Here is a 23,287-nt window from a genome sequence, read left to right as displayed (position 1 = left end):
CAAGGCCCGGAAGTCTGTGTTCAGGCAAAGCAACAATTGACCAAGGTGGAGCCAGAGGGATGAGGGAGCCTGGTGGGGCCGAAGTGGCGAGGATCCAGGGTGGAGCCAACTGGTTGACGAGCCATGGTGTAGTTATGGTCTCAGGCGAAGACAGGGGATCTGCGCACCTAGGTGGAGCTGGCAATCGGAAGATTTGGATCAGTCGGCGGATCAGTGCAGCAGAGTGGGGTCAGCAGAGAGGGAGCCGAGGGACTAAAGGAAGCCAGCGGAGGCAGGGCCGAAGGACTGGCTGTCTTTGGTAGAGGAGGTGGGAGAGGGAGGCTGGGTGGGATCATTGGAGATCCAGGAGACTTGGAGCTGGCTGGAACCAGGGGAGATGCAGGAGACTTGAAGCTGGGCAGGAACAGTGGAGACACAGGAGACTTGGAGCTGGGCAGGACCTGTGGGAGATGGGAGACTATGGGATAAGGTCAGCTGCAGCTCACCCTCACCCTCACCCTCAGCGTCGGGAGTGTGGGTGGGGCTCCATTCCATTCCCTCAAACTCCACGAGCACGCCCAATGGAATGGACAGTGTTCCCGGCTCATGCACCTGGTCAGACTTTCTGTCGGGCTTGGGCTTGGGCTCCGGGGTGATGATCGGCACAGGCGTCTCTGGCACTGGCTCCGGCTCTTTGTCTGCGGTGGGCTCTGGCATAGGCTCCATGTAGGGTGTGGGAGGCAGCTAGCTGGACTCTGGAGATGGAGTGGGGCTGGTGATGTCCTCCTTTAAAGAGCAGATGGAGGACCATCACTTGGCAGGCGTGACTTGGATTGCTCGCTGAGGCTGGTGTAGTAAAAAAACACAAAGCGAGTGATCCGGGTAGTGGGTGAGGTATGCCAGGTCTAAAAGTTTCCTTGTGTGGTCCTCAAGGGTTTGCTCTTTCTGCTCTAAGCAGTGCAGGTGGACTGCTGGTAAGTCCATTTATATAAAGCCGAAAAAATCTTTGGGTTCGTTTGGTGTTCTGTAACAGTTAGTGGTTGTATTAAAGTGCACAACGACGGAGTAGCAAAATAAACAGACTTTAATAAAGATCCTTAGAACACTCAGGGAATATAACCAAACAAAAACGTAATACAAATACGGCACTGAACAACGAACTGACCGAACTCAGAGTTTAAATACACAGGGAGAGCTAATGAACAGAAACAATCAGAAACCATAGAAACAAACAAGGAATTAGAGCTCAGGCAAACAGAAACAGGGAAAGCCAAACTAAAACACTATTTAGCTTTAATGTATTTTATTTATTTTTTAGTTTTAGTAATTTTAGTACTTAAAAACGAATAATTAGAAATGTTGCCTTTGCAACTAACTGAACTAAATACTTTTTTTAACAATAACAATACTGATACTGTACAGTATAGTAGAATATAGTACAGTAGAATAATGAAGATTTATCAACAGATTTATCAACATGTATACACATTTTTATGTGTACACAGCTAAATCTTTTGCGCAAATTTTTTTTTCAACGCCCAACTTTTAGTGAATGACACCCTGTTTTTAAATGTTTGCCATATTAATAATTCAAAACAAATGTCACTCAAAAACATGATTATATATTATTATATTGTACTACATGTGAATTCTCTCATCATGAAAGTATGAAATCTTGTTAGTAACTGTGAAGATATATGCCTACACTTTAGATGATACTGAATGTGCTTCCGCAATCAAAAAGCATTCAGGGCACAATTTAGACTGCAAATGATGCTTCAAAATCAGTGGTAATATAAGACCAAACACGTAACTCTGTTTGGTAATGCATGAGAATATGATTGCTGTAGATTATGTGGTTATGAGGAGGAATATGTGAGAAAAAAGAAAGCGTGATATTTTGATATCTCTGCGTGTGTGTATTTTCTCATTACCTAGAAGCTCCATGGCATCATCCTCATCTTCCATCTCGTCTTCAGTGACTGAGGGGGCCGAATCAGGCATGGAGTCAAACGAGTCCTGAGACAACATGGCTGCCAGAAGTTTCTTGTGATTCTGTTGCTGCTGTTTTAGTCCTTTACCCTTAGTCTCCATTTTCAAGCTGCAGACAAAGAGAAAGAGAAGAAACTCTTCTGAATATAGTTTTTAGCATCTAGAACAGTGGTTCTTCCAACGGTGAGGGCAACGCATTTCAAAGCACACCACATTTCCAAGTCCATATGGAGGGGTGTAACTCTGCTTCCCCATGCTTTAGCATGGATTTAGGGTCTAACTTGGTGAGACAGGATAAACAGGGAGAAGAGTAGGACATAGCTCACATGTCATTGGGAATTCAGTGGCAATAGAAACATGAGCCACGAACACTTCAATAACAGAATACAAAAGGATAGAACCAAAAGGTTAGTGTCACAGAAAAAGGTTAGCTCACAGAAAAATGACAAAAATATTTACAAACTTGACAACTGGCTGTCATGTTGCAACAATGTGCACAGTCTTTACAAAATCAACCGTCCTTATAGTAGAAAAAGGTTCTTTAGATTACTAAAATATTTGATAATGTTAGTTTTATCTATATTACAAATCTTTAACACATTAAAAATAGGCAAGAAATAGGGTTCAGTTCTGGGCCAAAAATACCAGATCAATTATTCCATTTTGAACGAACTGATGGAGAAATAAATTGAATGAATAATGAACATATGCCGTTTGTCACATGTCGATACTGGCAAAATTATTCCCATGTCTCACTGATAAATAGTGACAAAAATAGTCTGCAGGGGTTTCATTTGATTGTTATCTTATTAGAATGACATTATTCACAGATAATCGAAAGGTTAAGGTGCTATTTTAATTTCCTGAGCTGAACATTACTATGCTAATGGCTATGTTAATACTGCACATCCCTCTACTATGGATCATTTAGCCCTTTTCCTAACTGGGTATCACTCAGCCAATTCCCAGCTCTCCTGTAGGGTACTACAGCATCAGCAATGCTGAGGTACATGTCCCAGTGCTCATAAACATTCATATGAACACCAATTGACACCAACTGTATGAAACGCAGCAAGAAACACAGTATGGATACTGTTTTCATTATGACTGTATTCTGCACTTGCATGTTAACAAAGCTTTTTGCTCTTTTTCACAGTAGAGAAGTGGGATGACTGGGATTGAGGCAATACAAGCCAGATTTGAATCTGAAATTCCTACATAAGCAATATGGCTCAATAAACACAGCTTCAAAAACAGCTAGTGTTTTTGTTGACATTTTTAAGGTTCTTGGTGTACTGTGTAAATACCATGGTATATGAATATGGTAAATTGGTAATCATTCAGGACCATGATACTGCATACAGTGGCATCTAAAAGTCAATTTATTCCAATACAAATGAATGAGATGATTAGCAGTTTTGGGGGTGACGAGTTACATAATCATATTACTTTTTCAAGTAACTAGTAATGCATTCCTTTTAAATTTACAATAAAATATCTGAGGTACATTTTCAAATAAGTAACGCAAGTTACTTTGTTTTGTCATTTGTTGACTGACACCTCTCTTTTCTCCATTTTGAGAGAAATTGTGAATTGCAGAGGCCATGTGTGCTTGATTAGTGACTCAAAAATCTAAATAAATCTTTCATATTTACTTATTTTATGTCAAAGTTCCAGTTTTTTTACCTTTTGTATAGACCTAAAACCTAAGGAGCTGCTAAAAGGACATGTTGATGGGGAAAAAAATGAGATGAGCGAAGAATAAAATTATTTTCACAATAGCATTCAGAACACAATATCTCAGTCTAACATATAGTACAGTCCAAAAGTTTGGAACCACTAAGATTTTTAATGTTTTTAAAAGAAGTTTCGTCTGCTCACCAAGGCTACATTTATTTAATTAAAAACACAGTAAAAAACAGTAATATTGTGAAATATTATTACAATTTAAAATAACTGTGTACTATTTAAATATATTTGACAAAGTAATTTATTCCTGTGATGCAAAGCTGAATTTTCAGCATCGTTACTCCAGTCTTCAGTGTCACATGATCCTTCAGAAATCATTCTAATATGCTGATTTGCTGCTCAATAAACATTTATGATTATTTTCAATGTTGAAAACAGTTGTGTACTTTTTTTTTTTCAGGATTCCTTGATGAATAGAAAGTTCAAAAGAACAGCATTTATCTGAAATACAAAGCTTCTGTAGCATTATACACTACCGTTCAAAAGTTTGGGGTCAGTAAGAATTTTTATTTTTATTTTTTTTTTAAAGAAATTAAAGAAATGAATACTTTTATTCAGCAAGGATGCATTAAATCAATCAAAAGTGGCAGTAAAGACATTTATAATGTTACAAAAGATTAGATTTCAGATAAACACTGTTCTTTTGAACTTTCTATTCATCAAATAATCCTGAAAAAAAATATTGTACACAAATATTTTGTACAATTGTACACATTAAATGTTTCTTGAGCAGCAGATCAGCATATTAGAATGATTTCTGAAGGATCATGTGACACTGAAGACTGGAGTAATGATGCTGAAAATTCAGCTTTGCCATCACAGGAATAAATTACTTTGTGAAATATATTCAAATAGTACACAGTTATTTTAAATTGTAATAATATTTCACAATATTACTGTTTTTTACTGTATTTTTAATTAAATAAATGTAGCCTTGGTGAGCAGACGAAACTTCTTTTAAAAACATTAAAAATCTTAGTGGTTCCAAACTTTTGGACTGTACTGTACATCTACCGGGCAGTGTTTCAAATAAATACAAATGTTACTGTTACTGTAATGACAACTCCAGCTCAGTTTGGCTTAATTACATAGAGGTAGAATTAGTGACCTAATTAATCCTGACAATTTGCTTAATAAGTGTCTTGTTCTAGTGAAGGGAAATATGATAAACAGAGTGCAGTGAAGCACAGCTAATACAAATAATGATTTACGAACACGCTGCATAAATGGAAACATTCAATTTACTAATTTCTGTTCCTGTCACGCAGAAGTGCTTGTCTCTCAGATGGGGCCTGACCAGGGTTCAAATCATCACACTGTTTCAAACAATGAATCTGAGGCTGCGCTACTAAAATAAAATGTAAGTAAGTACATATTGCTTCAGATGAATGCAGTTAGTTAAAAATATGTAAGCCTGTCTATAGCCTTGCATGGGTTGGTATGGCCCTGTGAAGCCTTGTTAGACAAAACTAAAGTTGTGCTGCTGCCGCGTTCCTGTGGGATGAGAAACTCTCCACAGCGTCCACCTGGCAGAACACACTGTATCCACAAAAGCATTCACTGCCCCAAAAAAGAAAAACAAGACCACAAAACCAAAACTAAGAATGAAGTAATATGGAATAACCGTGATGTAAATAGCTTGAAATTACACAGACCACAAGGGCCGCAACTGGCTGTAAATGTGAAGGCCATCTAAAAGGAATGGCGGAAAGATGGATGGTGATCTGGAAAGGTTAACCAAACAAAACACTGCATATAGGTCAGTATAAAGAGGATGACCTATGTCATTATTGGCTGCTGGCAGAAACCTCAGGTCTTAAAATACACACAGCAAATCTGTGTTTCAAGTACGAATTATTTGAGAAGTGTTATGTAATTAGTCAGATGTGTGGTGTGCGCAGATTCACTGATCGTAGGTCAGCTGGTGGTTTAGTAGATGCAGCTTTTACAGATGGCATTGACACACAATGCTCATTAGCAGTGAACTCTCTGCCACCTCTTTTGTATTTGCATATATAATGGCTACCTGCTTTATCTACATAAGAGAAGCAAAGACTGCAAAATCTAATTTTCCTAAACATATATCTTCTGTAACCAGGTTTTAAAGGATTAGTTTGCTTTAAAATGAAAAGCCATCCTAGGTGTATATGACTTTTGTCTTTCTGATGAACACAATCGGAGTTAAATTAATGAATAACCTGAAGTGTCTAAGCTTTATAATGGCAGTGAATGGGGGCAATGAGTATAAAGCTGTAGAAAGTGCTTCCATCCATCATAAACATACTCCACGTGGCTCCAGGGGGGTAATAAAGGCCTTCTAAAGCGAAGCGATGCATTTGTGTAAGAAAAATATTCATATTTAACAAGTTATAAAGTAAAATATCTACGTCGCATCAGTTATGTTTTTTTCGTAAGTTGAATATGGAAGGCGTAGGACGTAGCGTAAGCGTTTTGAACTGCGAGAGGCGTTAGCCGCGTTACACTTTCTTCGTAAGTTGAATACGTAAGGCGGTCTGTCGTACATTTCCTCCAAGGCTTAAAGCAGGCTACCCTACAAACAAACAAACATACATACATAAATATATTTATTTTTTATTTTTAATCATGCCTAGATTTGAAATTGCTAAATAGGGTCTTAGTTGGTAATATAGGAGTTAAATCAGCAGGCTGTTCTGTCAAAAAGTTCTCATATTATTGCATATAGGTCTCATAGTAATAGGAGTTACTGGTCTAGGGTCAGAGGATGGTATTTATAATAAAAATACTATTCATAATATTTTAAAATATATTTTTTTTAGGATTGACACTGATAATTCTGGTAGATTCCGAGAGTTAAATTTAGTGCTCTTATGGTGCTTTGGTCATTAACTGATTAAATGATTCAATGAGTACGTTTACACAGACTGCAGTAATCTAATTATTGACTTATTCTGAGTAAGACAATATTTTGATTAAAGAGGGGGTATCACACAAAGTTTCTGCCAATCTCATGTTAATCTTGAGTACCTATAGAGTAGTAGTGCATCCTTCATATCTCCAAAAAGTCTTTAGTTTTATCATATTTATAAAAGATATATACGCTGTACTGAGTCTTTCTGAAAACAGCCGAGCGCCTGGAGGTGTGCCGTGTGAGCGGAGCTAAAGAGTGACGAGCATGCGCAGCTTTTGCTTAGCAATCGTCTGCAAGCTATCAATGGTCAGCTAAACAAATGTATTTAAATAACACAATACACCATCGCATTATCTCTGGATAACTTTTGTATCACTATAATGAATATAGCGTATAGTGAATGATGAATAATGAATTTATGAATTCACTATGTTTGTGTTGTTTACATTATAGGCACTTAGGCGCCTACTGCCAACAAAACAGACATTTGAAGCAGTTTTACTCACCACCTGCGGGCTTGAGCAGCCACGGAAAAACACGAGATATTCTCCATTCATTTTAACCAATAAAAAAGTGATTGCAACTATCAGTTTCTATGGTTATTTTAATAACAAATATCGAGGGCGCATCAATGTAATGCGTGAGCACAAAACTCTCAGCTCCACTTAACGCTGGGTTCTTTGGGAAGCATGTTTATCTTTCCCTCACAACCAAAAACTCACTTTGGTGACATTGTTGATTTTATGAAGTCCTGTGACATGTGCAGCGCTGCCGATGACCGAATGCGCGTTGATGGGCGTGCTCTTGCTTTCTCGCTCTGGTCAACGTGTGCGCGCGCGCTCTTCCGGGAGAAGTGCCCGTACACGGAATTCCGACCATTCTGATGTTACACAGGCACATACTCGAAAAAAGACCACTAAGCTCATGAGGATTTCTAAGAGTATTTCGTGTTTTGAAACTTTGGCCATGTTTAGCATGAGAATCCAACTCTTTAACAGTGTAAATAAGTCAAAATACATGAATATATACAATATACCCCCCCCCCCCCCTTTTAAGGTGTTTACATGAGTTGCTTTTATAATATTGCCTTCATGTTCCCATTTTACATGTTATAAAACATAGATTGATAATTGGCACGTCATTACATCCCCATGCCACGCCGTCCGACGTTCCCTCCAGAATTTCACGTATCAACATACAGTTTGTCTTTGTTGGGGTACCTACCATATATAGTTTTGAGTGTTTCATTTTTAATTTTAAGAAAGCTTCAAGTGCAGTTAATTATTTGTCATGCTATACGTGCAAATACATGACAGCGGATACAAATTCTCCAGCAACAGGCCTCCTCTGTACTTTCATTTGGAAACATTTCATTCATGCCACCACGACAAACTCGGAGGTACTGGATGACAGATGAGATGAGGTGAGAGGAATTTGATTTGTGCCTTCTTGCTTGAAGCTTGCTCTCTTGTTTGCAGTCAAACGGTTGACCATTGGCTTGTGTGTATGTGTCCTGTCGCAAAATGCGGCGAAAACTCCCACGCAACGTTAATAGTGTGATTAAAGTGTGTACATGTCTATAATGCACTTCGATAATGCGACTAAAATAGGAATACTCCACGTCTCACTTCGATTTATTTACTTCGAGTATGACTTTAGCCAGATTAAGATAATCAGAAATTGCTGTTTACATGGCAGTTTCTTAATTAGAGTATTGTCTTAATTAGGTTACAGGTTTTTTTCAACTGCTTTCAAAACTTTGCCTCTTTTTTTTTCAAAACTTTACACACAAATCCAAGGATCCCACTTTATATAAAGTGGCCTTAACTACTATGTACTTACATTTAAATTAATCATTTGATAAAATGCACTTATTGTGTACATGTTTTTACATTGTACTTATATTTTAAAAACACCTGCATGTAATAACATCTGTAATTAATTTCTGTAATTACATTTATAATTACACTGTTCTGTTGACCCATCCCTTACACCTTACCCCAACCCTTAAACCTATCCATACCATCAAAGCTTTCCCTAACCTTACCCATATCCCACCTCAATAGCAGCAAAAGTGTTATGCAATTCAATATGAACCCAATAAGTACATTGTACTTATTTTTTGATGTAAGTACATAGTAGTTAAGCCCACTTAATATAAAGTGGGACCCAAATACATCTCAAAAGCAAACATTTGTCTTACGTTGCAATCATCTTTGCCATAATATTCTATTTTTGGATATATCACACAGTTATTCAAAACCTAAAGCTCTTCTTTCATGAGCTCCTGTACATTTCTGTACAAGACTGAAAGTAATTGGCAGAGAGTTGTTGAAAATTCATGGTAAACACGAAAGCAAGATTGAAACCAAACTATTTATTTTTTTACTATAAGCATTTGTGGTTGTAAATACAGTATTACGTATAAAGAAAAGAAACACAACCATCAACCATGTGTAGTTGGACTGAAACAAACTGTTTGTGTTTGAAAAAGGAAATCAAGATACTTCCTGTTTGATTTTATTGTGTTACATAGAGAATTGTGTGTTGTGTTTTGCAAAAAGTGTTTTATAAAACTGAAAACTGAATCGAAGGCCGAGAATTAGTGCATGGTTTTGTAGATTTGGTGTGTGGTTCTGGTGTTTGAGTGTCAGGAAATTGTGTGACAAGTAAAGATTTTGTGTGTAAGCAGTTGAAAAAAACTGTAATATCGGAATATTGTTGTCCATGCAAACATACTGAATGACTCACAAACACTCAAAAAGATACTGGTTTCCACCTACTGGTGTAATGATGTACAGTAAGCTACAAAAAAAAGTCACTGAATGAATCTCAACTAGTCCTCTTGGTAAATAGAATCAAACGAGCAAAGACACTCAGATGAATCAAAATCCCTATAAATCATCCATGCTCAGTTCTGCTGTCTTTCTTTTTTTTTTTTTTTTTTCTTGAGTCAGTCACCTGAGCTGTAATTGCCAAATGACTAATCATTCTGGAGCCGCTGCAAATAAGGTCATTATAACACTAAATGTCTGATGTCACCACAAGAACAGTTCCAGGATCGACCAGCCCTTAATCAAAACTAAAGCAGGCACATTAGGGTCGTTAAAGTGTCAAACGCTCTCAGCTGAGTATACTGTACATCTGAGCATGTCTTCAGCTGGAACCCTGCAGTGAGAGTGGGTTGATGGGGATGTTTATGAATGTAAGGAAAGAAGAGACGTGGAGCGTAGGAGTTCGATGGAAACGGAAAGGGAGGAGGGGAGAAAAGAGAGAGAACGAGGGGGTTATACGCTTTATAAAATGTTGCCTGTATGTAAAAGGAATGGGATAAAGCCACACTGGGGCTTTATCATCTCCAAAATCAGTCACAATAACCCTTTCCTGCATCCACCTCTGCCTCCTCTAATTTCCCAGCAGCCTCAACACTCTCCCAGACGTCCTTCACCGTCTGTCTGCAGCACCCTGAAGACTGACAGCTAAGGAGAGCTTTGCTGTTCTAGGGTGAGGTTTTAAGGGAAAAAAACAGCATTTTGTTCTAGAAGAGGGAAGGCGGTGGTCATTATAAAGAGCAGCTGCCGTTTTCTTCCTCTATGTCAAATTACAGAACAGGTGTTGAAAACAGCCATGCTGTGTTTCAGCACGTGTGCAGGGCTATTGGGAAGATTCGTATCCCCTACTCACGGGGTTTTAGATCTGCAGATTCATGTCTTGAATGACATAGCAAGGTTTGAACAAGGGCTGTTATTATAATGCGTTTATATTAAATGCAATCCAAAACTGCAATGTCATATGAACAACCAGTCAGTAACTACACTAACTTAAGTCTCACAATTAAATGTTAGCTGTATGTGATTGATTCTCTAAAAAGAACGGGTTGAGAAGAGTCATTCGTTCAGAGATCGGACTACATTGTTTGAGCTCTATGTTTCTGATTCACTAAATAAAATGGTTCATAAGAGTAATTAGTTTGGGAGTCACACTATACTAGTCGCGCTGTATGTTTTTTAATCACTAAAAAGAACCAGCTCATAAGAGACATTTGCTTAGGAATCAAAGTACACTGATCATGCTGTATGTTTTTTATTCATCAAAAAATAACTGAATCATAAGAGTCATTTGATTGGGAGTCGGACACTGGTTGTGCTGTATGTTTTTGTTTGTTTGTTTGTTTGTTTGTTTGTTTAGTCATTAAAATGAACCAGGGCCGTAACCACCATAGACATTGAGGGGGATGAGTCTCTCCCTCAATAATTAGAAATGGCCAAAATTGTCCCACCAATATTTGAAATTCTTGCACTGCTCTGCTGCACTTCATTACACAGCACTTTGTATGTTAGGATGACAAAAAGGTTTAAAAGTTTAAAGTTTAAATCATTTTTAGTCTGGTCTGCCTCAGCGCTCATCAATGTCAAAATGATTGAGATGGCCAATCAAATCAAAGTAGGCGGAGTTTACGTTCTCTTTTGGCTTCTTCACACAGACGAAGACTATTGCGGAGACTATCCTGTCCGGTGAAATCACGAAACAAAATGCACACAAATGTGTCCCAGCTCTTGATATACAATCACTGATGAACATCTTTGATTTTAATGAGGATAAAAAAAAAACCTATACAAGGGCGGATTCGAACCCAGAACCTTTGACACAGTAAACAAAAATTCTACCACTAGACCACTATTATTTACAAATAGTTCCAAAATGATTATTTACCAACTAGAATTAGACCTAATTTCCTTCACTGTTCTGTTTCTTTGTGCTTTATAAAAATAAAAATAAAATTAAAAATAAAAATATTGGTCCCCCCAATGTATAAGATATGATTATGGCCTTGAAATGAACCAACTCATAAGAGTCATTCATTCAGGAGTCTAGCTACACTGATTGTGCTGTATGTCTTTGATTCACGAAAAACATTCAGTTCATAAGAGTCCTTTGCCCAGGAATAGAAGTACACTGATCACTCCGTATGTTTTTGATTCACTAAAAAAACACTTGTTCATAAGAGTAATTTTTTCAGGAATCAGACTACACTGGTTATGTAGAATGCTTTTGATTCACTAAAAAGAATGATTTTCATAAGAGTCATTTGTTCTATGGTCATGTTGGAGTGCCTCTTTGAAAATTATATACACTATATACATTGATGTTACATGTTAACAAACTTTTGAAACTTAAATATCCCTAGTACTCCAAGACTAGTACTTCACGATACATGACAACTTCCGTTCAAAAGCTTGGGGTCAGTAAGATTTTTTTAAAGAAAATAATATTTTTATTCAACAAGGACACATTAAATTAATCAAAAGTTACAGTTGAATAAATAGCACAAATAAAGAACCGTTAACGAAAGTGAATGTTATTCGATTAATTTTCTCAATTGCTACATAAAGACCAAATCATATACCACCCTAACCCTAACCCTATCCCTTCATGACGTCTTAATAAATACAGTATTTTCAATAAAAATAATTCACTACTCAATCTTTTGTTATAAAAACCAAAATTATCTAGCATCAACTATAATGAACTGCCGTACCTTCAAATGTCTAAATATCTGTTATAAACAGTAGGAGAACAATGTTAGAGGAGAATGTGTTTACTCTTGTAATGATTCATTCACATTGATGAGGACAAAGGCTAGAGATCACAGCAGCCCATTGCCTTCGTTCTCTGTAATGAAAGTCTCTGGCAGCTTTTGTACAGCTATGTACACTGGGGACGTCTGCAATATCGACCGAAGCTCCATAATTTACTGTAATCAAGTGAGAGAATATTTTAATGGAATGAAGTCTTTTCTGTCAGCCGGATTCTGAATATGATTTATTATTTAATATCTGATCCTTTCTAATTAGCCGCATTCTCTGCGGCCAGCCTCTGCCCTCCACTCAAACACTTGCCAATTAAAATCACCCTGGTAACGTCTTTAAAGGGTCGAGGAGCTGCAATTGCTGTTTTAAAGATATAGCTGTGTTGTGCGTAAACATTCAAAGAACATCTTCCCTCGAGGGATTTATGTGAGGTTACCGGAGGCTACAGCATCCTTTGATTAAAAAACCTGACAAAAGCTTTATGGAGATATTTAGAGAAAGTACATTATGGAGTATGACATATGCTTTGTTAAACTCTGGCTCATATTATTATGCTACTTTTTTATGTAAATAAATTTCCTCATCTTCTTGAACAAATAAGATTGTGATGGGATATCATAATATTTTCTTACAACAACTTGGAAAGAGCAAGTAAAATGCAGAGAAACACACATTTATAAGCAAAATTCCACCACAGAAACTTTCCCCAGGAATTAGGAACTTTGGGGTGGTATTGGTGTGTTTCGACAGCAGGAACTTAAAGTTTAAATAAAGTTTCGGGTAAAAATTTGCCCCTCAGAAAGTCCCTGCTCACGAGGTAGTACTTTTTCAAAGTTCAGGAACTTTTGGGGGTGGAACTTGGGACTTGGTTGAGTTCACACAGCATTTTGATTGGTTGACACGCAGCATTTAATTTCAAACGCCATTTTTAAAAGTCTGTTGTGGTGTGTAGAGTAAGAGTTGTTTGCTATTCGAATCAACAATGGAGTTTAAAAAATATGACTAATGGACAGACAACAAGGTTCAGGCTTTATTAAGCTTAAATGCAGAGGGCGAAATCCAGTGAGAACTGGAAAGTTGTGCACAGTCCTACGTCACTGGACTTAATCTTTATGGTACTTTAGACCTCGATGGAAACGCAAAAAAAATTACTGGGACAAATTGTTCTAGGTCATTTCGGTGGAAAAGTCGCTATACAAATACATCTCTCAAAAGGGTTAGCTCAATCTCTTAAAAGATTTAGTTCATGAAAAAAAAAAAATTGTCATCATTTACTCACCCTCATGTCATTCCAAACCCGAAATACTTTCGTTCATCTTCAAAACACAAATTAAGATCTGTTAAATTAAATCTGAGAGATTTCTGTCCCTCCATTGACTGTTACGCAACTACCACTTTGTCACTTTAAAAAGTTTATAAAGAGATCGTAAAACTAATCCATATGAATCGAATGGTTTAGGTTTTTTTCTGAAGAAACACAATCACTTTATATGATGAACAGATCGAATTTAGGCTTTTATTCACATATAAACATTGATTAGTGAACATAAACAGAAGCTCAACCATACATGCTTCACATGCAAGAACAAACCTCATTGGTTCTTGCGGAAGCTCAAACGTGCTGTGTAACACACTAGAATGAACCTCATTGGTTCTCTAAATCAAATCTGTTCATCATATAAAGCAATCGTGTCTCTTCAGAAAATTTGGACTAAACTGCACAATTCATATGGATTAGTTTTATGATCTCTTTTTGAACTTTTTGAAGAGTCAAAGTGGTAGTTGCGTAGACTGTCAATGGAGGGACAGAAATCGCTTAGATTTCATAAAAATATCTTTATTTGTATTTCGAAGATGAACAAAAGTCTTACGGGTTTGGAACAACATGAGGGTGAGTAAATGATGACAGAATTTTCATTTTTGGGTGAACTAACCCTTTAAATTCAGTGAAACTGGATGGGGACCAAGGGCTGTCAAGCTCCAAAAGGACAAAAACCCACCATAAAGTATCATAAAAATAATCCAATATAATAGCTTAAACATAAACTTTTAATTGTTATTCACTGCAAATCTTGCTTTTAAAATTAGATCCTTTCTTATTAGAATGATCATCATTCATTTCTTTTGTATGGAAAAGAGAAGCTTGGACAGTTTGCTAAGTATCACCTACTAAAAATACTGTATCACCAGTAAGTCATAGGGGTTACGTAACATAAGAGTTTAGTATAATTTGGTTGCAGATGTTGTTTTGTTATCTACTCCATCAATTTTTAGGTGTCACTCACCTTCCAACAGGACTGTTGTCTTTGCTTGCCCAACCCTCAGTTTTGGCTCTTGGGATGGGGGGCTGAAGCATCTCAGCCGCAAGGGGGTCAGAATCTTCCTCCTCACGGCCCACCCACTCACCCACCACCCGAGGCCTCAGTGCGGAGTTATACGTCCGAGGGTCCTTTCAAAGGAAGGCCAATGTGTGAAGAGCAGAAAAGGAGAGAGGAATAGGCGGAGACGTAAACATAAAACAATTTGTGGTTATGCAAATAAGTTATCAATTATAGAGGTGATAATTAAAGGGCTGATGTTGAAATATGACTCATTATGTGTGGCTAGTAATTTTTACAGTGAATAGATTTTAATAATGGAGGACATGCATGGTGAGCAGTAATAAAAATTCAGCTTTGACATTACACGTTTGCCGTAGTTTATCAGCATGAGAAAACGTCCTCTATAATGGTAGAAGAGGAAGAAATTCATTTGCATTAATAGCTAAATGTTTTAATATTCATTTAAAAGCCAAATTGGGAACAGAGGGAAGCCTGGGCAAATGGCCAAAACCACACAGGTTATTAAAGTTTAAAAACTGTACTGTATTCAGCGAAATATGACTACGCAGATGTTTTAGCTTGGTTCTCTCTTCATTTTTTTTTTTTTTTTTTTTTTATTTCTATTTGAGTCTTCACACAAACTACAATTAAACTAAGCTTCTTTTTTTTTCATCTCCTAAACAAATCCATTACAATATTTAATTTCCATTACTGCAAGACAGCATACTAGATAAAAAGAAATAATAAGCATCATACCAGGTCAAAGTCATCAGAAACAGCAATGCCTGGCAAAGAAATAATTCACAGATCAATGCCATTAGAAATGAGTTTATTGGACACTCTAAATTAGAGGTTCTCAACTGGTTTTCAGGACTCCCAACACAGTGAAAGCCATTTAATGTTGTCTGGAAAGCATTTTCTTGAAGTTTTAGTATTTTTTTTAATTATTATTATGTAGCTGATAAGCCTATTTTTTAGTATATTTATAGTTAGCTATACAGTATTTTATTATTTGCTTTTGGGCTGTTTTCTTCCTGCTGTGAGATACTGAGACTCCATTTGGGGTAGTAACCCACCAGTTGAGAACCTTTAGCTGCAACACAATGAGTTTTTAAAATATTTATAATAAATGTATAAATTCCAAAAGCTAAGTATAAATAATGCTTCAACAGCAAATTACAATATTCAGTTTATTCCTTAAAGGCCAATTCACACTGCACTGACAGATGCCGACCAACGCCAACAGTCACCAGATTACAGTACGTCACTTCTCAATCATTCCAAGACCATGTTCAACATGTTCAATCTGCGAAATCGAGAGCCAAGAGATGGCAACAGATGCCGACAGGGGTCTGTTGTCTGTTGCCGTCTGTTGGTGTCTGTCCATGCAGTGTGAATTGGCCTTCCATTGCTGTATTGCACTGGATAGTTGTTGGTTCACTCACTGCGGGACAGATTCTCCAGCGCTTTGCCAAGCTTCTTGCTCTCCTGCAGTATGTGATTGAGCTCATTAAAGTCTCGACTCTCAGGTTTAGTCCTCCAGTCCCAGGTAGGACGCAGTATTGAACGAGGCACTGCAACATAAGACAAATAAAATGCTTTCAAAAAATGAAAGCCAAACATCCCTCATGTACTGTTCAAACATTAAATTCACAATGTACTGTAACAGCTGAGTCATTTTTGTGCACAATATTTTAACTTTGTGTTTTACCAGGCATGCGATCAGATAAAGAAAACCCCTGTTTTTTCCCCATTCAGTGTGACTTTACAGCAAAAACAAATATAGCTGCAAGCAGCGATGACGGGCCCAAGCCCTGGTGCCACTGCCACCCGGGTGGCTTAAGGAAACCTGTGCATGGCAGGCAGCATACAATCTTAACTTAATTTAAATCCAACAATGATTTTACATGATATTCCTGTTTCCCTTTTTTATCATTACTTTAATCTCTCACCATGGCAACACTGTTCGAAATGTCTTATAATCGTTCGCAATTTAGCATCATCGCCAGTTGTTTGGTGGCGATTTCATGAAGCCCCTACGAGGAGTACATAAAAACTCAGCCTGATTATTCAAAAAAATGCACATTCAAACCAAAATATCTGTTGGTCGGAGCTAATGACTGTAAATTAGAAAGTTGTCCGGCTTAATGAGAACAATATACTAACACAATGTACTGAGTTTGGTGACTACCAAAAAACCTGGTAAAATTAACACCTAAGGAAAACAATAGGCCTAAAAATATACACAATCACATCAAAAATACACAATCACATCACAAATAAACAAGAGTCTCTCAACAGTAGTAGTCACTATCAAGACTTGAGCAGCTGCTGAGCAATTTAAAGAAATTTTACTTCATCCATCATCCATAGACTCTTGAAAACTGTTTGCGAAAAAAAGTACTACTGTAAATGGTACTATTTTTAAGCTGTGCATAGCCAGTGCAAAAAATAAAATAAAAAATTCCAAAAGTGAGCAGATTTTCAGACATATGCAATATCTCTGTGAATCTGACTAAGAGCACTTGCAGCAAAAAGTGTAACACTGAATAATTTAAACTGCTCACAAAATCAAGCTAAATGTGTTTGCTACTGCTGTGACTCAGAGGCATTTGCTTTCAGTGCAGTGCATGTTTTGCAAATGTTTTTTGTGCATGGTGTTTTCCCATCCACCTCCAAAACACATTCCCCAAGCCTCTCTAATTGCTTTAACTATGTGGAAAAAAAATACTGTGCGCAAGCAATAATATGGCATGCAGTAAGAGTTGCATTTCCATCTCACACACAAAAACATTTTAGATAAATAGTATAACTCCATGACACAGTGACAGTACAGGTTATTTCAGGTAACAGAACAAAACAGCTCATTAGCTTCTGCGATCAAGCGGCACAGCACTAAAGCTGGACGCTGGATACCCAGAACAACCAATTAGTGAATGTTATGATGATCTGGGAGATCATTTGGACTGTTCTGAAATAAGTATTCTGGTTTCTTAAGAACTGTGCTTATATGCATAAGCTTGATTAGCATAAAACCATGTTAGAATCATGACAAATGCATGTCAAAGTCATAAGTGTCCTGTGTGATTTGTTGCTTGGGAAGCACAGATTTCTTTTCCATGTTATGTATGAGCATAAAAATGAGAGCTACTATACATATTGCAGTGTGTTTCCATGTGTAAATTACACTTTGTTTATATTGCATGTGCTTCAGAGTAACCTCTGGACTAATTATGTAAAATATCACTGCCTGGAAACCAAAAGCCTACATTTTTCAAACGTAGCTGGCACTTGAAAGATGTTAAATGAATAATCTATGCAAAAGAAGAAGCAAAATTTACCGGAGCTCTCAAATCTCATATGCACTTGCGAACATCAAAACTTGACAACAAGAAGCTCATTTACATGTACAACCAAATTCTCATTATAAAAACACAAACCTGCATAAAATATTAAATGAAATAATACGGTTCTTCTTCAATAAAAGGAATTTAGGAAGTTTAGATGACCTTTTTCTTTTTGGTTATTAACGCTGTATGGCCTTACATATAAAGTAATAGTCAGAAAAATCAATATAACATGAGCAAAACATAAAATGCAATGCAATACAATGATGATTGAGAGTTGTACAAAAAAAAAAAAATTGTTTGTTAAAGGGTTAGTTCACCCAAAAATGAAATTTCTGTCATTAAATACTCACCCTCATGTCGTTCCACACCTGTAAGACCTTCGTTCATCTTCAGAACACAAATTAAGATATTTTTTGAAGAAATCCGAGGGTATCTGAACCACACATAGGCAGCAATGTCATTGTACCTTTTGAGGTCCAGAAAAGTAGTAAAAAAATGGTTAAAATAGACAACGTGACTAAAGTGGTTCAACTTTAATGTTAACTTTAATGCGATGAGAATACTTTTTGTGTTCAAAAAACAGAACCAAAAGAACTACTTTCTTCAACTATTTGCACCATTGTCATACATCGTGAACTCTGTGTTTACGTCTGAACGCCGACTCAGTATTGGCCAAAGGTGAACACGTGATCACCACGACACAAGCATGTGATACTGACACAGAAGCCAGCCAATAACAAGTCGGCGTTTGGACGTAAACAAGGAAGCAGTGTACTGAGTTCACTACGTATGACAATGGTTCACATTGTTGAATAAAGTCGTTATTTTTGTTTCATTTTTTGCGCACAAAAAGTATTCTCGTCGCTTCATAACATTAAGGTAAAACCACTGTAGTAACGGTGTCTAATTTAACCATGTTTTTACTACTTTTCTGGACCTCAAAAGGTGCAATGACGTGTGGTTCAGATACCAAAAATATCTTAATTTGTGTTCCGAAGATGAACGAAGGTCTTACGGGTATGGAACGACATGAAGGTGAGAAATTAATGACAAAATTTTCATTTTTGGGTGAACTAACCCTTTAAAAGCCTAATGTATTGAATACTCATATTTTAACATGATTTTTCTAAACAAAAATAATGTCAGGATAATCAAGTAAACCTAAGTTGTTTCAGTCCAGTAAGTGTTCATCTAGAAATATTGCAAACAATATAAAAGTTATTCTTATGTTTACTCTATAAATAATCAGTAAAGATTTCACAGCAAAACGACCTGAATAAGAATAAGACTAAAAGGCCTTTTACTTGCTAAAAAAGTAAGAAAAAATATAAACCATCAATCAGACGACAAAAGGCATGGAGTAGATTGTGTACAAGAGATTTTTCAGCAAAGTTTTAATCCTGTTGATAATTTAGAGGCCTTAGAAATGTGCTTATCCAATATGATACAGCAGGCTTTATAGGGTTTCTGCATAAGACTGCGTATATAAATGTACAATGACTTCACCAAAGTGTCACAAAAGTGCACAAAATTTATTAATAATTATTTAATTATGGGCCTTTTCCTCAATTTAATTTTGGGCCCTTTCCCTCCCTCTTTTTGTCCATTTTGGATCTTGACAGTGTTTCCATTACTTTTGTTTTAAGGAAAAGAGCAGAAATGTTCGGAATGATATGAGGGTGAATAAATGAATAAAGAAATTAAATTTTGGTTGAACATTAAAGTACATGCCCACGATTTACTAAATCGTGTGCACAATTTACTATTTCGTTCCCTGGATTTATAAATCATGCGCATTATTTATAAATCAAGGGAACGAAATAGTAAATCATGCAGACGATTTAGTACATCGACAGAATGAATTAGTAAATAGTGCTCATGATTTAGCCTACTATTTTTTCCCTGCATATCATGTGTGGGGCTCCGTATTAAAGTACAAAAACAAATGTACAAACACAATTACAGGTTTTACAAACTCACTGATGTGAAAACCATCTAAGTAAGTCAGCTGGAAATGGGGTTATGCACATTCACTATTTTCCTTCGAACCACTTCCCCAAAACTGGCCAACAGCCTCCACTCAGGCAGAAATAGAACCGCTGTCAGTACCAGAGCATCATATTAAATTATTAAAGACTCTGATACGAGTTGCTCCCTCAGCAATATGTATAACTCAGAGCTCATGCTGATGGCCTCCATAATAGCACTATCTAAAGATAGAAGTCATCATTGTTCGCTAATGTACAGGCAGTCTCCTCTATTTCTGATCTCTGAAAATGCATGGCTGATCTCAGATTAACAGCCAACCAAATCACATAAAACCGATGTAATGACGCTAGCTTCTCTATTGCAGCGGGACTCACATGATTTAGACTCGGGAGAGGGTGGGGAAATGTTGGACACAGCCAGGTCACTCTTTGATTTCTTGGGCTTCTTGGGATGGATCTGCCAGGGTTTTTCATTACCCCTCGAGTCCCGCCGTGTGCCTTTGTATTCTATGGAGAGAGATGGAAAAAACTGGTAGTGATCTTCATGTTCACTATGTGCAAAACAGCTTGAAGGATGCTGAACTATACCCACCTGAGGAGCTCTCAGCCCACAATGCAGCCGACCCCGACAGGGTCCTCTGAATCCTGCCGGGGCTCTCCTGCTTGGTTTGCAGATGGCCAATGAGGAAAGGAATGGGGTGGTCTGGTGTCTCAGTTATCAGCTTGGTCATCATCTCCTATCAGAGCCAAACAAAGAGTGTTTAGAGTACAGACATACAAAATGTGAGCAAATGCCAGAGAGCTTGTGCTAAAGTAGCACATTGTCAAGCCAGCTTGCGTTGTGCCCAAACTGAATCAGCAGCGTTGCCCAGCTTTCAGCATCAGGAAAACTAATTAGGTAATTGGTCAGGGAAATATTCTCACACTGATATTGAGCATTAAATGAGCTATAGCATGCAGGAGGATATTGCTGGAGGCTAATTGGCAATATGAAAGCTCTCTTCATTGTGCAACACTAAAAATGAGATTTATGTACAAAAAAAAATTAAAAATTGCTGGTAGGCATCATCAAAATTACATTTAAAAAGCATCAAGCCTTATTTGGATATGTTTTCTAAGCCAAGAGTTTGCCCGAAATCGCATACTGTCTGGTACTACATTTGAATTTGAACTTAAAAAAGTATGCTCTATATTATGAATATTAGGGATGCATTAACAAACAACTATTGGCCAGTTATGATATGTCACTTGCTCTCTTGTTTGAACTTTTGTCATTAAAATAGTGTTTTGATCATGTTTTAAATCAGCAAAGTTCAAAAACGCATGCATTAGGGTATTACTAGCTAGTTTATTGCTGCATCTTAAAGTAATTCTATTGAGCATTTGATCCATTTAACATTCAATAGGCCAACATAAATACAACATAAGAAAAAAACAGTGCTTTTCAGGTCAGACGAGAAATAAGGGTTTTATCTAGAGAAACGATCGCTCATGGTAGTGCTGTCTATTAATGCATCATGTTTCTTTCTGGAGCATCAGTGAATGTTTGAACCTTTTTTAATAGTTGTGTTTGAGTCCCTCAATTGTCCTCAGTGTGAAAAGATGAATCTCAAAATCATTCAGTCACTGCTGGAAAGGGTTCAAATATGCAAAAAAATGGTGGAAATCTGAAGAATAAAATGTATAAAATGTAAAAACAAATTTTAGAAAATGAGTGATGCTTTCTCTAGATAAGACCCTTATTCCTCGTCTGGGATCGTGTAGAGCTCTTTGAAGCTGCACTGAAACTGTAATTTTGACCTTCAACCATTTGGAGGCCATTGAAGTCCACTATATGGAGAAAAACCCTCGAATGTTTTCATCAAAACCTTTAATTTCTTTTCGACTGAAGAAAGAAAGACATGAACATCTTGGATGACATGGGGGTGAGTACATTATCAGGAAACTAATCCTTTAAAGTATATTAAATTACTATAATATACTTTAATATTTAAACATTTTAATATTTATTTAAATACTTTAACTTTAATAATTAAATACTTTAATATTTATATTTGATTTTTTTAAATTGAAACAAAAACATGTCTATAATATCACACATTAGTCTAGACATATTTTAGAAAGAGGGTCCCTCATAAGGAGCATCATATTTGGAGGTTTCACCATCAAAAATGTATGACACAAATAGGCCTAATATACCACAATAGGCCTAATACAACACACACACAAAACACAAATGTGTTTGATTCAGACGAGATTAAAACCAGAAACATGCTTGTAAAACACAAATTTACCCTCCTTAAGAAAAAGTAATTTTGTCCAATTATGATGTTCAGTTATAGAAACAAAAGAAGGCATTTCATTTCAAGGCATGCATGTAAAAACAAGCTTTAAGTGTAGTCCCACAAAACAAAGCATCAGTTCTGTGTTACAAGCCAGACAATCACAAATCAACAAGATGGTAAATATAAATGCAGTAATTACGACACATAAGCCTTGTTGGGTAATTAAACTAACTTAGCAACAGGGGGTACATAAAAGAGAGCTGTAATTTGTGGGTTTAGCAGGAAGTAAATTGAGCAGGGCTGTGTTAACTACCCCAGGCTCCCCTTTGAGTAATTGCCCTTGTGGTAAACAGGAAAGCACGGTGTGGATTAGCACAAACTCATTTCAAGAACGTAAACCATTCGATGCTATCGGAAAAGGGTTTTCCCTGCTTACTTTACTGACCTCTTTAATACAGACGTCAACATGGCGATGATATGGTTGGAAGTCACAGCCAGTGAGAAAAGGACTTACAGTAAATAAGATACTGTATGATGGAGAGCCTGGAGACATACTCAAATTTAGGTCACAATCCCTGCACAGAAATAAGCTTCTCAGTAGATTTTCTTGGATCATCAGGATGGAGAAACACAGGTTCTCTCGATCATACTGACAGACTGGGGAAATTGGCAGGGGGAGGCAATCTCAGCCTCTCTAATAGACAAACTGACTGCAAGCCAAGTTCAGGGCTAGCTTTAAAGTACAAGCACTTGTGGACCACATTTCCAAAACCCTTCCTTCAGCCATTGTCCATCTATGTCAAAGAATGTTTGGAATAACATCCAGTGACCCCATACTACAGCAATACTGTAAGTACATTTTTATTCATAAAACATCCAGGTGATCTACTACATCTGCCAAAATGTGCAGGATACAAAGAATACTGCAGTACCTTGTACCTTTCAAACTTAAAGTAATTTCAGTTGTGATCAGTTTAACTAAACCGTTCCTTTGTTTTAAGCATTAACCTAACTTTTATTCGGCAAGGACGCATTAAATTGATCAAAAGTGATATATACATATAGCTAAATAAAAATCAAACAATTTATTTAACTTTATGCTAACTGTGTCACAGAGCTGTGCTGTTAGAATACACACAGAT

The 23,287-nt window shown here is 36.9% G+C and overlaps 1 protein-coding gene across 2 annotated transcripts in view; it reads right to left on the bottom strand.

Moving 5' to 3' along the window:
* Positions 1–20,612, bottom strand: part of lg22h8orf34 (linkage group 22 C8orf34 homolog) — an 88,686-nt gene extending 68,074 nt beyond the window's left edge. For both annotated transcript variants that reach the window (XM_048175146.1, XM_048175147.1), the window contains exons 1-6: positions 20,453–20,612; positions 20,236–20,367; positions 15,968–16,096; positions 15,279–15,307; positions 14,487–14,650; positions 1,914–2,080 (exon numbers count right to left, since the gene is read on the bottom strand). In XM_048175146.1, the coding sequence (XP_048031103.1) occupies positions 1,914–2,080; positions 14,487–14,650; positions 15,279–15,307; positions 15,968–16,096; positions 20,236–20,367; positions 20,453–20,594 (763 nt within the window). In that variant the 5' untranslated portion in view covers positions 20,595–20,612. The remainder of the gene's footprint in view (positions 1–1,913; positions 2,081–14,486; positions 14,651–15,278; positions 15,308–15,967; positions 16,097–20,235; positions 20,368–20,452) is intronic.
* Between the last annotated feature and the right edge of the window lie 2,675 nt (positions 20,613–23,287).

Source organism: Megalobrama amblycephala, linkage group LG22 (assembly GCF_018812025.1).
Source record: "Megalobrama amblycephala isolate DHTTF-2021 linkage group LG22, ASM1881202v1, whole genome shotgun sequence".
In the NCBI taxonomy this organism is placed as follows: Eukaryota; Metazoa; Chordata; class Actinopteri; order Cypriniformes; family Xenocyprididae; genus Megalobrama; species Megalobrama amblycephala.
The sequence above is the reverse complement of the archived record's forward strand: the minus strand, read 5'-3'. Positions and strand labels throughout refer to the sequence as shown.